The following is a 17,211-nucleotide window of genomic DNA, read 5'->3' as shown; positions in this document are numbered from 1 at the left end:
CTGCTCGAAAATTAGTTTTAATTATACCACAGCTACGCCAGAACCTCTAACCTTCACACTCGTCCTTAAGATAAATCTATTTACGACAAGACGCGCTTCTGGAAACCATCTAGCTTGTTATCAGGCTGGATACGCTATTGTAAATCATACGAATTAATTTTAGAATTTCTGAACTTGTAAGGGAAATAATTTCTATTTAACAGTGGAATTTCTTGTGCGTATATAGATATATAAAGTGTTCAGAGACTAGTCAGCGTTTTTTTTCGTAAGGTATTAGAAAAAAATATTAAAGGGAAAAATTAATAGTGTGCATCAATTTTTCAAGAGAAAAATATCATATATAAAACATATGAGATATATATATGACAAAACGAATTCATTCGTACACATGACTATGACTTTTAAGCTTATGCAAGGTCAGAAATGAAGATGACATTTTATCTTATATCATGTAATACTATATTTATCGATATTTTTTCATGTATTTACATTTTGTATTCGTAAATAAGAGATTCTATTACAAAACAATAAATAAATTCGAAAAATAACAATAAGAAATTTACTACTTAGTTCTGAAGAATGCATTATTTTTTATCTATTAATCTAGGATATCTTGTTACTGCAGTATTTCGTTATACTATCATTTATCATTGTCATCAGATACGAGCTCGAAAACAATGTTCCCAGCAATTGTACGGTGTTTAACACTTCCTTCTTCCTCAATACATCACAATGAAAAATGTTCCTATAATCTTTTTTTATCCCACTGTAATCTCGAAAAATCACCTCCCAAGTAATTTACCCCCAAAATACAAGAATTAAACAAGATCAAATCGGATTATTGAATTTAAAATGCTCTTTGACACACCCAGTTGCGAACATGAAATTCAGTTTCCATTAATTTCCGCGAGCAAAATAGGAAGTGAATTCTTCGAAAGCGAATTTTCAACGAATTGCGAGAAAAAAATTTTTTCGAGGTTAATAACAAAAATGAGAGGACGCGTCGAAAAAAAGCAGCTTACATGTTTTTGATAAATTACAAATATACCACCGTTCGATCTATGATGATTTTTTAATGATTTTTTTAATCTTATAATATTCTGGTGTTATAATTTTTCTGTTGTCAAAATTATCCGTTAGGTTAGGTTGTTTATTAAAAAGTTAACCTAATCATGGATATACAAAAAATTAAGTTTAATTAAAGTTTAATTTCAATTTAAATCAAAATTAAGTAAAAATTTATTTAATCGTTAACCGATGATTAGTTTTCTTAATTAATTATCTGTAACAATAAACTTAATTAAAATTAATCTAATTTAATCTAATCTGAGTTTTAAAGAATGCAGTTTTGTTAATAATTTTTTAACAAAACAAATACTAAAATATATTTAAAACATAAATCAAATGATATGATCTTAACAAAATTTTAAAAAATCATCAAGATTGGAGGATGATAATTATAAATAATTATCACGTTTTTATTAAATTTGTATATTTTCCCGATTTTTCTTCAATGAATGTCATTTTTTAAGCGCAATTTTTTGCTCTCTGTTTCTTAATAATTGTAAAATAAGTTTACCGTGAAAAGAAAGATGGGACAGTTAATTATCTTGGCCGCTAAAGAAGATATTTATGCTTCGAATGAGCAGGTAAATATGGCGAATTTAGGAAGTCTTCGTGAAGGTTGAAAACAGGTATGCGAGCCAAGGTTGAAAATTGATTTTAATTACGTAGTCTTGGAAATGACTTTGTGCAACTTTGAAGACCAAGTTTATTTATACTTGAAAGTGCAATTATTATAATAATAATGTGTTTTCACACGAAAAAATTTAACCTGTTTTCTTTTATCAATCAAAAAATTAGTTTTTAGTTAACAAAAGCCTGAAATTTGCAAATTTTATCAATTATCAATGTATTTCACACATACGTATTAATAATTTATATATCAATACGTAATATTTTATTATTTTTTATAGCCAAATTATTATTTCGATATGAATCTAATTGTCCGGAATTTATTTAAAACTTGTATGCAAATCAATAATTTTAGTTGATTTAAAGGAAAATTCTAATTATTTAGTAAAATTCAAAAATAAAGAATATAATAAAATAATACACGGAGCAGAACAAATGCACACTATAATAAAAGCAAAGTTTATATATTTTAATAATTAAAAATAGTATAATCATTAAATTTTAATTTAAAAGCACTAAAAAATTGCGAACTTTTCGGCCAAAAACCGTAAATACCGTTTTTGTATCGATTTCAATTTTATTATCTCGCTTGTTTATGGAAATATTAATAAAAAAATATATCAAATAAAAATTGAATGATTTTGAGGAGCGTATAATATCCTGGTGTTATTAATATTTCTTCAATAGTTGATACATAAATATTTTGTGAAGCCAAAAAATGAATATTTTTTAATGCACCAACTGTTTTAGAAAATCAAAGAAAACAATGTCCAATGCAGGAAACGAGAATGAATTAACGTCATGAACATCTCGAAAAGTTTCCCAATTCAACTTATACGTAATAAATAAATTTCCGGCAGAATTGAATTGACAGACAAAATTGTTAGGAGAGCAGATTGTTCCTGTCTTAAACCACGCGAAAGATAACCCAGGATCAGGCTACGAATCATTTTTATACAAGTGAATTTTCCTCGCAGGATGGGTTGAACAATGAGACTACAGGGGTGGAAATCAAGGTGGCAGACATTCAGAACAGTCCACCGGAATTTCTGGACTCGTTAACGGGTGTGGTACGCGAGGACGACCCCATTGGAACCTTGGTCATGACCGTCAAAGCCAGGGATGGCGATAGAGGAATGCCAAGAAAGATGATCTACGAATTAGTTACCAGTGAGTCGATGCCATTTTCTTTTGCCATTTTCTAAATCAAATATAAAAATAAAAAAAAAATTAAAATTAATTAATTAATACGACAAAATATAAAGAAGAAAAGAACAGAATAGTTGAAAACAAAAGATAGAAGATTATTTAATTTTGGAAGCTTCTAAAAAAAAAAAAACGAAATAAGTTAAAATCAAAAGATGAAAAAATAATTAATTTCTATAATTTTTCGAAAAATAAAAATGAAAATTAAAATTAAGTAATTAATACAAAAAATAATTTTATATTTCCTTTTTTTTTACTTAGATCCATTCGACTATTTTCTATTGGACGATGAAACAGGTGAGCTGAGAACGGCGAAGCCGTTAAACAGGGAAGCATTAAAGGATTCGACGGGGGTGCTTACCTTGAAGGTGAGGGCACGTGAATTGATCGATGGTATGCCAGGTAACGATAATCTGACAGTCTCTACGGCCGAAGCGACGGTGACAATCAAGGATGTTAACGACGAGCCACCTACTTTTAATCGTCGCGAATACAATATAGAAATTCCTGAGAATGTGCCGAATGGCACGCCTCTGCCTCATTTGGACATGACTGTCAAGGATCCCGATGTGGTGAGTAATTCTTAATAAAATCAATTTCAATTTCTAAAAAAAACCTATCTTTTAAATAAATAACTCGGAAAACTTTATTAGATATTGCTCATGTTTATCGATATTTGAATTTTGAATATTTCGAATCAATGACAGCCATTGGAAATATCACTTGGAATTGTTGCATAAGCATTCTGTTAATTATTATTATAGATGTTTAAAAAATGACTTTTTTATGTGACGTAAATAAAACATTAATAAAATATTTCAGCATAATAAACATAATCATATCTATAATATATAAATATATATATATATTACTTTTTATTTTTAAAATTCAAAATTTTTTTTTATTGGAGATGCTGTAATATCACAGTATCAGATATATTAACCGCCATTGATACGAGTATAATCAATTCTTCATCTATCAATCTATTATTTATTTGAACATAACCTTAATTGAAATGCATTATATAAAATTTACCTTATTTGAAATTATTTTTAAATTATAAGTTTAAAATAAATTTCATCAAGTATAATTTAATATGAACAATTTATATTCAACTTCATTTATATTATAACTTCATTTGTAAGCTTCATAAAATCACGTCGTTACAGGGCTTGAACTCGGTATTTTCTCTACGTTTAGAAGACATTACGGACGGTGCATTTACCATCGAACCGACTATGGCAACTGGAAGCACTTCCGTGAACATTCGCGTTGCAAATGGTTCGCTAGATTATGAAAATCCCAACCAACGTAAATTCATTATTCTGGTAAGCAAATAATCCTTTTTCATGCTTGAATTATATCCTTGTTTATATCTATCAATATGCTGTAAAAATAGAATTATACGATGTACCATTGTTATCCTTCAGGTCGTTGCAGAAGAGGTCCATACAGATCCAAAACTTTCCTCCACGGCAACCGTGACTGTCTCTATCACAGATGCAAACGATAATTCACCCACATTCAGTAATCCCACATATACTGCTGTGGTACTGGAAACTGCACCTCCAGGAACACCAGTTATAACGATCACTGCTAAAGATCGTGACAGCGGACGGTAAGAAATACCTCGAAATATTTTTCTGGATCCGAATTCGAAAGTTTAATAAAAATGTTGTATTTGCAGTTTTGGCACAGCTGGAATAGCTTATCAATTGCTTGGACAAGGTGCGCAACATTTTTCTGTTGACCGTAAATCTGGGATCATTACAGTGGCTCCGTGTGCAAATCCTGGAACATCACCCTGTTTAGATTACGAAGAACAAACGGAATATTTTCTCACGTATAAGGTACATCATCGTCAAAATTATTTTACTTAGTGTTTATTAAAAAATAATTTTTTCGAAAAATTTTTCCCAAATTTTTCCAGAATTCGTAAATCTTTAAAAACATCTACATGTATAGTACATGTAAAACATCTTTTAAGAAAATAATGTTATGACAAAGAATATTCTTACAAAAAATGTTTAGTATAAAATAAATGATATTACGCAATATTAATGATTTTTCTGTAAATGGATGCATAAAGGTCATATGAAAGTAAAATATAATTTTTTAAATAGAATTATAAAATTTTTAATGAATTAATTTAAGCAACTCGTTATTTCCTACAAAAAAAGCTACTCAAAAAATTATTAATTTATTAGATATTGAATAAAAGAAAAAGAAAGCATGTACAATAGGATATTGCTTCGCGTATTTTTTATCTTACATACAATAAGTTTTACAAACTTTAATTTTTTCTAAATTTCTAAAGAAAATAATAGAAAATTAAAATTGATCATATGATTTTTATGCATCTATTTACAGAAAAATTATTAACACTGCATAATTTATGTTGAATGCCTCGGATAAAACAAATATAAACAAGGAGAGCAAATAGTAAGAGAAGAATAGAGATAGGATTGACCATTAGCGCCATCTATTGAGTGTCAAAGACATTTCTTCAAAACAAGGTAAAGTAGAATAAGAATTGAGCATCAGCACCATCTCTTGAGAACTTAAGATACATTTTCAAATTCTGATGACAGAAAGCATTTAATCTTCAATTTTTGGCCTATATTATGCTGGCTTTGTAGAAATGTCTTTAGCAATCAAGAGATTGCACTAATGATTAATTCTTGCTTTACCTCTATTTTTCTTCTAACATTTGTTTTTTTTTTTTTTTTTACATGTATTTCATTTGTGACACTCTAGAAATGGCGCTGATTCCCAAATTTTTATCCTATATCTGTCCTTCTCCTAGCATATACTATTCTTGTTTGCAACATGAGTGACGAGGCTTTTGAATGTCTCTCTTTATTTTATATGTTTGCAAAATTTATAAATTTTTAATAAAAAAAAAAGATAATTTTTATTTTTGTATACCATATATAATTTTTTTCTTTATCATGAATTATTATTATATTTTTTTAAGCTTTCAAGTTTACGAATTAGAAATAGAAAGATTAATTTATATAAAAATATAATATATATTCACATAATTTATATACAATATATATAATATATATATGTATATATTACGTACGTATTAATACTATATTCGTAAAATTTAAAAAATCTAGATACCAAAACAAATACAAAAATTGATATATGATTTTTAAGAGATTGTTTATTGTTAAGAGATGTTAAGACATTATTTATTGAATTATAATTATAAACAATTTAAATTTACTAGATAATCAAAATAGAATTATTTCATTCTATTTCCATATCACTTCTTCTAATTCAAATTTCTTATAATTTAATAAATTAAATTTAATTTAATTTTTTTTGATCTGTATGATTAATTCTCCAAAAATATTCTATAAGTATATTAATATACATATAATAACTTTATGTAATTATATATATAATTATTGAAATACTTTATTTTATTAAATATGACACGCTTCTTTAATTTTAATTAGAAAAAACAATGAAAAATATAAGCTTACTTAATTAATTTTCATTCTTCTTCAGGCAACGGATGATGATGGCCAGGGACAAACAACTAGTGTTTCATTGCGTATCAGTTTATCAGACGCGAATGATAGCCCACCGCGATTTTTGCAAGACAAGTATCGTGCCGTTATAGACGAAGGAGCTGAAAAATTTGAACCTGATTTGAAAGTGCAAGCCCGAGATAAAGATAAAACGTCAAAAATTACATATGCAATAGTAGGCGGCGATGAATTAGATCTTTTCGCTATAGATCAAGATACTGGTGAAATTACCATAAAAAATAAAGGTCCAGTCGATTTAACCAATTCAACTCACGATTGGATTGCGCTTGTCATACAGGCAAGTGATGGAATATTTGTCGATTCCGCCATTGTTAATATTACAATTCGCGATGTTAATAACAACGCACCTGTATTTCCTCACGAACTTTATACTGCGAGTTTACCAGAAATATCACCGATTGGTAGGTAATTTTTTCCATAATAATTCATAAGAATTTTTTATTACATTTCAATAATATCACGTAACTTAATACGTATATTTTAGGAACGGTCGTAGAAGAAGTTACAGCGACTGATGCTGATACAGGAATTAATGCAGAACTTGTTTACAGAATTCAAAAAGGAGCTTTTGATGACTTTACCATCAATGAAACGACAGGCATAGTAACAGTGTTTAGGAAACTAGATTATGATAATAAAAACACGTATCACGTAGAAGTCATAGCATTCGATAAAGGTAGATGAATATACATATATATGATTATAGTAGTGCTTAGTTAATTATCACATTTTTTGCCCACTTATTTGAAATCCAAAATAGATAATTTATAAAACAAAATATGAACATTTTTTTCTATTTTTTGAGAATACATTCCAATCTTGCGACACTACACTATTATACACTATGTTATCTGTAAATTATTATATATTATATTACAATAATTAATTATTTTTTAAATGTTTTTTATAATTTCATCATATAATTTTTTATGACTAGGAACTCCTAGTTTAACCGGTACAACAACGTTGATGATTAACGTTGAAAATAGCAACGACAAAGCGCCTTATTTCACGCCAGAAACTCAAAGAGCTGAAGTTACAGAAGATACTCCTATCGGAACAGTATTTACAACGTTAAAAGCTACAGATCCAGATAGTACCAATGTGGAAGCATTAAATTTTGCTATTTCTGAACCTATTACTGCGATCGATAGAAACGGTCAACAAGTCAATGACAGTAAATCTTTTAAAGTATGATCTGATGTTTTATTTTGTAATTAAAATTAAAAGTCTAATTTATGAAAAATATATATTAAGTAATACATTTAGGATTTTTTCGCTGTTGACCGCGCAACCGGGCAAGTTTCTGTCGTTAGATCGTTGGATCGTGATATTGCAGCAACAGTAAGCATCACTGTAGTTGTCAGTGATACAACTGCACCGACGTTGCAACAAGGAAGAGGTATTATATATTAAAAATTATTTATATAGAGATATATTATATATTAGATATAAATAGTTAGTATAAAATTTATGCATGCGCACGTATATGTATAAAATCTCTAATATATTTCAATGAATATAATTAAGTCGGATATTAAAATATCGAAAATATTATTTGTACATATTTAAATAATTCTTTTATTTATAATTAGGTACTTTAGTAGTCACAATTATTGATGTTAATCATATGGCACCAGAATTCCTAAAACCATGGACAAGAGAAAATCCACGATATTTAATAGAAATGCAAGAAGAACAACCAACTGGAGCTATTGTAGGAGCATTTACAGCAATTGATGCAGATAGTAATATAGCAGGATATGCAATTATACCACCAAGTCCTTATTTTAATATAGATAATGTTACAGGTTCATTATATAATTATTGCTTAAATATAAAGAGAAATATGAAAAGTATATAGTAAATATAATAAATTTTACAGGAATTGTACGAACAAGCCAAGTTATTGATTATGAAGAAACAAAACAATTGGAGTTTACAGTAGTTGCATATGATTCTGGAGTGCCTCAATTATCTGCAACTACTAAAGTAATTGTTACTGTAATAAATATTAATGATCAAGATCCTAAATTCGAGAAAGAATTGTATAATGCCTCTGTAAAAGAAAATTCACCACCAGGTACTCATGTTATTGTTGTTAAAGCAACAGATGGAGATGAAGGTCCATTTGGAGAAGTTAGTTATAGCCTTATAGGTGATCATGCTGCTGACTTTAATATTGGTAAGTTAAATTCTCTGTTCATAATGTAAAATTGTATTTTATTGTATAAACATATATTTTTATAAATTATTAGGCCATGAAACAGGAGAAATTACTGTTGGTAGTGCTGCTGTCCTTGATAGAGAAATAACACCGAATATTACTATAACGGTAATGGCCAGTGATGATGCCCATATAAATTCACGTCGAAGCACTACAGTTCCAGTAGTAGTAAAACTCATTGATGTTAATGATAATCGACCAATATTTACACAACATAGTTATAGAGCTTCGGTTGCTGAAAATCTGCCAGTAAATCCACCTGCACCTATTTTACAGGTAATTTCAATTTGAACATGATTCTAAAGAATTGCATAGTTGAAAGGATTGATATACAGTATATTTCTTATAAGGTCAGAGCTGTGGATCATGATGAAGGAATCAATGGAGAAGTTTGGTATACTATAATTCATGGAAATGAAAATGAATCATTTTCCTTAAATCATGAAACAGGTATTTTATATCCTGGAGCAGCACTTCTTGGCAGAGCTGGTTCTTACAGAATTGAAGTAGAAGCAAGAGATGGTGCTGGTAATGGTCCACATTCAGATAAATGTTATGTTGATATACGAGTTACACCAGTAAATCAACACAAACCACAATTTGTTCTACCTGAATTAACAAACGCTACTGTTGAAGTACCTGAGGTATGTGTAAAAATAGCATCATCATTAATAAAATTGATTTGATTTATTAAAATTATACCAATGTAATGTAATAATGAACAAAATTTTTTAGAACACAGGTGTTCTAAATTACTTAATATTAACCGTGAAAGCGATCGATAGAGATCCTGGAGAAAACGGACGCGTAAGTTATCATTTAAAAGTTGGAAATCGAAATATTCAAGAAACGGAAGAATTTTCTATAGATCAAGAAACAGGTGAATTAAGATCGAAAATTATTCTTGATCGTGAAGTAAAAAGCAAATTTGAGGTAAATTTTATTCGCATGTTTCTAAAAAATTTATAATATTCATATTCAAAATAATGATGCTTAATTTTAATATTATTTCAGCTTGTTCTTGTAGCTGCTGATCATGGTACACCAACAGCATATGAAACATTACGCCTACTTACTGTACAATTAGTTGATACAAACGACAATACGCCACAATTTTATGATGAATATCATTTTCAAATATCAGAAAATCGCCCAAAAGATTACTTTGTAGGAAAAGTAATTGCGGAAGATAAAGATGAAGGAAGACACGCAAAAGTATATTATTATATAGAAGCTGGTAAATAACATATATTATAATTTAATTATATATAATTATAATTTTTAAGATTATAGAAGTACTAGCGATAAATAAATTTATGCGAATGTCATTTTTCAGGAAACGAAAATTATGCATTTTATATAGACAAATCTGATGGAAGCATATATACAAATAAATCATTCGATCGTGAAACTCGAGATAAATATGTTTTATCGATACTGGCTTCTAATGATCCTGATATTTATATAAGTCCTGCAGATGCAGGTCGACCATTAATGCACAATACGGATCATGGATATGTAAATGTTACTATAATTATTTTGGACGAAAATGATAACTCGCCAATATTTGAACGTAATGATTATTATGCTGGTGTTAATTCAATGGCAAATGTGAACGATTTTGTAACAAAAGTAACAGCATCAGATTTAGATGTTGGAGATAATGGTACACTTCATTATTATGTTGCCAGTGCAAATCTTTACAAATATGGATCAGAAAAACCTAGTGGTTCTATTGTTCCAAGTCCTTTCATTGTAACACAAGATGGTAAACTTGTTACAAGTGGATATATGGCTGAATATAATCAAGATAGGTTCATTGTTGAAGTTATAGCAAAAGAAGCTGCTATTCCAGAAAGATATGCAATGACTAGAGTTCATGTAAGTTATTTCATATGCGAGTATATTCGTGTATATTCTAATTTTTTAATTATTTATTTATTATGTTAATGAAGGTTTGGGTATTTGAAGCCTCGCAATTAATAAGAGTTATTTTATCAAGACCTCCTGAAGAAGTAAATCGTGAACGTGATGAAATCGTATCAGAATTATCGAATGCAACTCAAAGTAGAGTTGTTGTCGATGATATACGATATCACGTAGATGCATCAGGTCATATTCGTAGAGAATGGTAAAAAAAAATATTTTGAATATTTTTTACATAATATAATATCTAAAAAACATAATATTTAAATACAATTTATAGGTGCGACATGTATTTACACGTAGTGGAATCAAAAACTCAAACTATTGCTCCAGTTCCACAAGTACTTAAAGTTATTGATGCAAAATATGATTTCTTGAAAGATTATTATACTGGTTTTGCTATTGAAAATGTTGTGGTAAATATATATTAAATTTTTATATTAAATTTTGTATACTTAAAATTATATAAATATATTAATAGAATTGAATTTTGTATATTTGATTATAATTTTTCAGCCTGCTTATGCTGGAGTACAGGAAGAACCTTTCGATCCTGCATTAGCTGCTTTAATTGCCTTATTGGTAGTTTTATTAGTTGGTGCAGTTACAGTAACAGTAGTTTGTTGTTGTTTACGACATTGGTAAATATTCTTATTTTAATATAGAAAATATAAAATTATATATTATATTATATAACATATTTTAGGGTAATCACTGTGCCAAATGATATACGAAAAAAAGATGGTTTAATAAAAAAACAAATTATTGATGAATTAAATACTACAGAAAATCCTTTATGGATTGAACAGTGAGTAAAATTATATTTTATAAACATATGTTTCAATATGATATTTTTATAATACTCATTTCCAGAAAACTTAAATTATATGAAGAGCAAGAATTAACAATGCAAGTATTTAGTGAACCTGAAGGTGGTCTAGGTACAGAAAGACGTGGAAGTGGTGTAAGTGTTGGTATGGGAGATACATCTCAAGATAACACTTATGCTACTATTCAACGTCCACTACCTACGAGTAGGCATCGTCCTACGACGCCAGATTATACAACGCTTCCAGGAAACCACAATGTATGAAGAAAAATTATTAAATATATTCATATTAAATAAATTGTTATATAATTTGAAAATATATTTATATTATATGTTTTTATATAGCTTTACGAATCAGCCATGGGTTTCCAAGGATCAACATTTCAGCCATCTTCGAATGTAATGCCTCAATTTACACTTGATCGTGATGGCCAACCCCAATTCGTTTCAGGGCTAGTATAAATTAAGTTTTATGCCAATCCCTCTTTTTTAATCAATAATATAACTTATCATTATACATCGTACCTCTCTAATCACTGCTCTAACTGTTGCACGCGCCTTTCTGAAATTACACTCGCATGCACACACCTTTTCGACAATAATCGGATAATATCGTTAGGTTTGTCTGCGAGTAGACGCGTGTACAAGAAGAGCAAATTATCCCGAATTATGCAGAAAAATCTACCCTGACTGTGCATCTTTTGCAATTTCAGTTCGAACTCTTCAACAACGAAGAATTCAAGATGAAGAGTAACAACGAACAGTCAATATTACTGGAATAAATATTTCCCTGTAGCTGGTGTGTGCATGTATATATGTGTGCGTTGCCAACCTATGGTCTTATCTAACTAATTGTTAGGTTCATTGTTAGAAAAATCAAAATTGCTAGATAATAGACACTGTGAAATAGCTTAATGACCAAAGCTTGGCACGACAGATATATGTATATAAATGAATGTGTAGACTCCGTCCAGCGCAGTTTTCTGATTACTTCCTCACTAGTTTAGTATTTATATAACTTATGTACGTTTTGCACGCGTAACAAAAAAAGAAAAGAACGTACTTATAGTGTCATTATCTTGTGAACAAATCACTGCCATATTATGGCATTAACAATAAAATGTTCTAATAATAAAGAGAACATATTCATAATGTTAAAAATATTTGTAATAAGAAAAATTCAATCGAAATATCAATATATATCATATAAGTTCATGTACAATTATTAATTTTCAATATGTTATATTTATTTAAGTTAGGATTAAATGACTGATTTTTATCTGATTAATCTGTGATTTGATTACGCCCGCATATATACGTGACAATTAAATTGCATTTGAGATTTTTTACAACTCATTGGCGATGGGCGGATATAGTCATATCATAGCTAGTGAAATGGAGACATTCGCATTAAATTTCAATGTTATGTAAAAACATAATCATTTCGCGTTGCGAAGACCACACTGTTTTTCATCATCTAAACCGTCCTCAACGAAACATGTATGCATTGGGGTCTATGAAATTTATTGCGAACGGCTCCAAACGTACAGTATATCATATACTCAAAAACAATAACTTAATTACAATCATGTTATGTCTATAAACATTTAATGTAAAACTAATATCAGTATCACAATATTACTAGGTGGTTACGAATATTATAGTTAGTAAAAGTATCTGTTTATTGGTTATAAATTTATTGTAACATATTTTATGTAAGTCATTGATAAAAAAAAGTATTCATATATCAACATTCATCACATCTCACATCATGTGAAAATAAATATTCAAATCTGTGTACATTTAATTTTTCTCAATATCCATATGTTCTTCTTTATCTAAGCTATTTTTTTCTTTCTTATTAGATTTATTATCTAATAATTTTGATCCATAATTGAAAATTTGGACTATCGAATTAGGTTGTTCTATCCATAATTTATATCCTTTTTTTGTAGGGTATCTTTTAATACTTAAACATGTTAAACATGTCCATTTTACACTTTTTATAGGTTTTGATATTAATCGTACTTTTGCAGTTTCACCAGGTATAAGGGGAGATTGACAACATTTACAAATTGTTCTCTTAATATCAGGTTCTCTTAAAGAAAAAAAAATATATACATTTACATAGTTTCTAAAAATTGATTAAAATTATGATTTTAATTAATAAAATATATAATATATATATAAAACTATACATAACTATAACAAATATATAGTTGAGCCTGAATTTTCATCTTTTTTTTTTTGTATTGGACTATATATAAAAAAAACAATATTTTTTTGAATCTGAAAAAATTACTACTAGTCTTATAATTTAATGTATATAAATAAATCTAATTATTAAAAAATGGAACATTTTTGCAAAAAAAATACAAAACTTATAAAAAATATATTTATAATAATAATAATTTAACTTATATTACACTAATTAAATAAATATAAACAACTTTAATTTTTAATTATTGTATAATTAAACTTACATTCTTAAAACAGATTTTTTTGCACAACCAACCATTATGTTTCCATAATATGATGCTGCTACTCTATTTTTCAAAGCCATTAAATAACTTGCCTATATAAATAATATTTTATTAATAATTCTATTTTAACATAAAACAATAAAATATAAATTATCAAGAATTATTATTACCTGGTACAGATAATTCATTCTTTCAAAAATATCCTTACCCTGGCATAATTTTGTATTTGTATCTATAACAATTATAAATACGATAAATATATAATATTTACAAATATAAATATGTTTTAATAATTTTACATTAAATTTAGTACCAACCCATAGTACTTATAAGAATTAAAGATATTTATTGCAAGTTTATTTTACAATAATATTTTTAAAAAAGAAAATGGATAACATGAGGGTTATGTTGTATTATTTACATTTATTTGCTTCACCGTTTTCATTGTCAACATAACCATATTGTTATCACATAATTATATTGTTTATCATTTATTATTAATTAAATCAAAATCAATTTGTTATTTTTAATAATTAATTAAGTGATAAAATTATATTTTTATTATATTTTTCAATATAGAATATAAATATTAAATCGATTATAAATAAAATATATCTTAAATTTAAATAAACATACGAAAAAATGGATAAATAAGTACACAGTGTAGAAAAATCTATTTTTTTACTAAATCTAGTCAAGTAAATAACTAAATAGTTTTGTAAATGCAATGATACACTTGATGACACATAAAAATTATACTTTTTTTAGATATATTCTTGAAACATTCTATACAAAAAGATATTGATATATAATTTAATATAATAATTTAATATAATTTAAAAAATTTAATAATAATTTAAATTTAATCTTAAATTTCGTAAGATATCTTTAATTTTTTATAAGTTATTTTTATAAAAAGAAACATACAGAAATATATTTTTATAAAAGAATATTTATTATATTATATAACCATAAGTATAAATATTTATGAATATAATGTCAATTGGTAAATCAAGTATTTGTACTTATGGATATAATGTCAATTGGTAAATCAAATGGTCAAATTTAATTATTTAAAATTCTATTATTCATTTCAAATATTTTAATATTTAACAAAACAAAAAATATATAATAATACATATAATACAGATCTTAAAACTATGTGTCATAAAATATAGAATTTTGAAAATTTATTTTTTTAATATGTTATAAAAATGTCTAGAATAAATTGGTTCTTGTGGACGTTCTCTTCCTGGAGTACAAATAAAATCCTTATGTGTAATAGAAATATCATTAGAAACTGATGCTAAGCTATTATATATACTATTACTTAACGTATGGGATATGTTATTATCATTATATGTTGATGTTAATCCATTTTGTTTTATTTTACATTTCCAACTGAGATTGGGAGTAAATTCAACTTCTAAATTTTCTATACCTTCAATTAAGTTCTGATCAGAACTTTCATTAATATTTACATATGTTTTATCAGTTCTATGAAATTTAAAAATAAAATGTTAAAATAATAAATGTTTATTATTATTTAGAATATTATTAAAATATTATAAATTACAAACTTACTTGTCTAAAATATTATCTTCATTATAATCATAACCATATTCTGCAAAAACACCTTCCAAATTATCACAATCTTCTTTTAAAGTTTCATATTCTTTTCTAGTTTCTTGAAGAAACTCTTCCATATGTATTGGATTTTCTATACTCCAATCTTTCGTTTCTGATAATATTTCCTCAATTCCATTCTAATTATATAATAATACATTTAAAAAATTAAATAAATATATAAATATCTTTTTTAAATTTTAAATAATTTTAAATAAATAATATTATAATATTTATATGATATAGATCATATTTGATATACTGATATATATTTGATGATACTGACCTGTGTATTTTTTATAATATTCCATACAGATTCAATATAATTAATTGTTTCTTCTGTACATTCTCCAAAACATCCAATTAAAACATGTGGCAATTTCCATGTTGTTATTAATTTTTCGATACCATCATCAAGTTGCCGTGCTTGAATTATTAATTTTTCGAAATTATTTGAATACATTGCACAAAAATAATATTAATTTTTTTTATTTTTTTAAACAGTTTGATAATTTCAAATGTCTACATAACGGCTTTTAAAATAAACGTATACATTTTAGCCAACATAACATATACAATTCCCTATAAAATATATTCATTTAATGAAATAAATTATCAGATATAAATAAATTAAATCAAGTTTAAATAAAACAAGTTTATTATTGATTGTTCATTTTCATATAAAATAAATTCTATTTATTTCGAAACTTATTCCAAATTGAATTCACTTTTTCTTCATTTTAAAGCATGATTGATATTATTTTCGGACATAAAAAAAATAATATATCTTAAAATTATAAATTTAATCTTATTTCTTTAGATTCTAATAAATACTTATTTTACATACAATGAATTGTATCATTGAATAAATTTTATGCTAATAATATATAAGCAAATGGAATTCATTATAAAAACAAGTAATTTATTTTTCTATTATTTCCTATATTAATTTTTTATAGTAATTATATATTTTTTTATGCAATATTTTTTGCAATATTTTCTAAAACTTTAATAAAAGGATATGTTCATTTTATAATAAAATAGTTTTTTATATATAAATAATCTAAAAAATATATTTCATCTAATATATATTAAACAATAATATAATAATGTTATTATGTATAATATTTTATTACTGTATATTGTAAAAAATTAATTATATATTTAAAAGCAATATAAAATTATATAAAATATTTAATAAAATATATCTAAATAAAATTTAAATAAAAATCCTTTTTGAAATTATTCTAATAAACAATATCAAAATTTTTAAATTTTATGAAATTTTTACATTAATTTTTCATTATTAATTTATTGATAATTCATTTGTAAGTAATAATGCATAAAAAATGGAATTTGCAAAATTATTATAAAAATAAGTCTTCTATGTTAAAAAAAATGCGAATTAAAATTATTATTAATGTAAATTATTATTATTAATGTAAATAATAATTGATAATAAAAATCTATTTTTTGCGATAAAATACACATAAAAAGAAAAAAGTAAATAAATAATCAATTATTAAAATAATTGCATATATATTTATTATATATATGTATATTTAATTGCATATATTTCTTTTATATTTCTTTAACAAAAAATTCATATAAAAAAATAATCAATACAATTTTGTAAATTAATTTTAACATAAC

At 26.0% G+C, this 17,211-nt stretch overlaps 3 protein-coding genes and 1 long non-coding RNA gene across 6 annotated transcripts in view; 1 reads left to right on the top strand and 3 right to left on the bottom strand.

The window, feature by feature from the left end:
• Positions 1-13,249, top strand: part of LOC107993181 (cadherin-87A) — a 226,497-nt gene extending 213,248 nt beyond the window's left edge. Inside the window, exons 1-24 of one of the 2 annotated variants that reach the window (XM_062077013.1) lie at positions 1,513-1,649; positions 2,673-2,865; positions 3,163-3,473; positions 4,071-4,229; positions 4,332-4,519; positions 4,589-4,751; positions 6,424-6,868; positions 6,952-7,143; positions 7,405-7,658; positions 7,737-7,869; positions 8,063-8,278; positions 8,353-8,652; positions 8,726-8,970; positions 9,045-9,338; positions 9,430-9,627; positions 9,709-9,931; positions 10,031-10,575; positions 10,650-10,825; positions 10,901-11,036; positions 11,137-11,261; positions 11,327-11,428; positions 11,494-11,707; positions 11,795-11,901; positions 12,163-13,249. In XM_062077013.1, coding sequence (XP_061932997.1) covers positions 1,593-1,649; positions 2,673-2,865; positions 3,163-3,473; positions 4,071-4,229; positions 4,332-4,519; positions 4,589-4,751; positions 6,424-6,868; positions 6,952-7,143; positions 7,405-7,658; positions 7,737-7,869; positions 8,063-8,278; positions 8,353-8,652; positions 8,726-8,970; positions 9,045-9,338; positions 9,430-9,627; positions 9,709-9,931; positions 10,031-10,575; positions 10,650-10,825; positions 10,901-11,036; positions 11,137-11,261; positions 11,327-11,428; positions 11,494-11,707; positions 11,795-11,901; positions 12,163-12,196 — 5,010 coding nt within the window. In that variant the 5' untranslated portion in view covers positions 1,513-1,592 and the 3' untranslated portion in view covers positions 12,197-13,249. Of the gene's footprint in view, positions 1-1,512; positions 1,650-2,672; positions 2,866-3,162; positions 3,474-4,070; positions 4,230-4,331; positions 4,520-4,588; positions 4,752-6,423; positions 6,869-6,951; positions 7,144-7,404; positions 7,659-7,736; positions 7,870-8,062; positions 8,279-8,352; positions 8,653-8,725; positions 8,971-9,044; positions 9,339-9,429; positions 9,628-9,708; positions 9,932-10,030; positions 10,576-10,649; positions 10,826-10,900; positions 11,037-11,136; positions 11,262-11,326; positions 11,429-11,493; positions 11,708-11,794; positions 11,902-12,162 lie in introns of those variants that run through there. The other variant, XM_017049471.3, reaches the window with a different exon arrangement.
• LOC114576902 (uncharacterized) lies at positions 14-6,537 on the bottom strand. Its single transcript, XR_009830514.1, has 4 exons — positions 6,399-6,537; positions 4,316-4,692; positions 3,263-3,506; positions 14-2,896 (listed from the first exon to the last, which is right to left on the bottom strand). It is a non-coding gene; the product is annotated as an uncharacterized LOC114576902 (long non-coding RNA).
• LOC107993139 (uncharacterized) lies at positions 13,130-14,891 on the bottom strand. The gene is made up of 4 exons (XM_028664508.2): positions 14,250-14,891; positions 14,103-14,164; positions 13,933-14,024; positions 13,130-13,547 (listed from the first exon to the last, which is right to left on the bottom strand). The coding sequence occupies exons 1-4, from the start codon at positions 14,251-14,253 to the stop codon at positions 13,253-13,255; spliced, it is 453 nt and encodes a 150-aa protein (XP_028520309.2). The 5' UTR covers positions 14,254-14,891; the 3' UTR covers positions 13,130-13,252.
• A 105-nt stretch (positions 14,892-14,996) lies between these two features.
• LOC107993205 (uncharacterized) overlaps positions 14,997-17,211 on the bottom strand; it is a 2,667-nt gene continuing 452 nt past the window's right edge. For both annotated transcript variants that reach the window (XM_017049514.3, XM_028664506.2), the window contains exons 2-4: positions 15,845-16,140; positions 15,517-15,698; positions 14,997-15,429 (exon numbers count right to left, since the gene is read on the bottom strand). In XM_017049514.3, the coding sequence (XP_016905003.2) occupies positions 15,123-15,429; positions 15,517-15,698; positions 15,845-16,021 (666 nt within the window). In that variant the 5' untranslated portion in view covers positions 16,022-16,140 and the 3' untranslated portion in view covers positions 14,997-15,122. The remainder of the gene's footprint in view (positions 15,430-15,516; positions 15,699-15,844; positions 16,141-17,211) is intronic.

The sequence above is a fragment of the Apis cerana genome, linkage group LG7, assembly GCF_029169275.1.
Source record: "Apis cerana isolate GH-2021 linkage group LG7, AcerK_1.0, whole genome shotgun sequence".
Taxonomy (NCBI): domain Eukaryota; kingdom Metazoa; phylum Arthropoda; class Insecta; order Hymenoptera; family Apidae; genus Apis; species Apis cerana.
The sequence above is the reverse complement of the archived record's forward strand: the minus strand, read 5'-3'. Positions and strand labels throughout refer to the sequence as shown.

Excerpts from the sequence above, each read along its gene's own strand:
- LOC107993139 (XM_028664508.2), bottom strand. Across the intron at positions 14,025-14,102 it reads GAATGAATTATCTGTACCAG|GCAAGTTATTTAATGGCTTT; the intron begins GTAATAATAATT and ends TTATTTATATAG. Across the intron at positions 13,548-13,932 it reads AAAAAATCTGTTTTAAGAAT|AGAACCTGATATTAAGAGAA; the intron begins GTAAGTTTAATT and ends TTTTTCTTTAAG.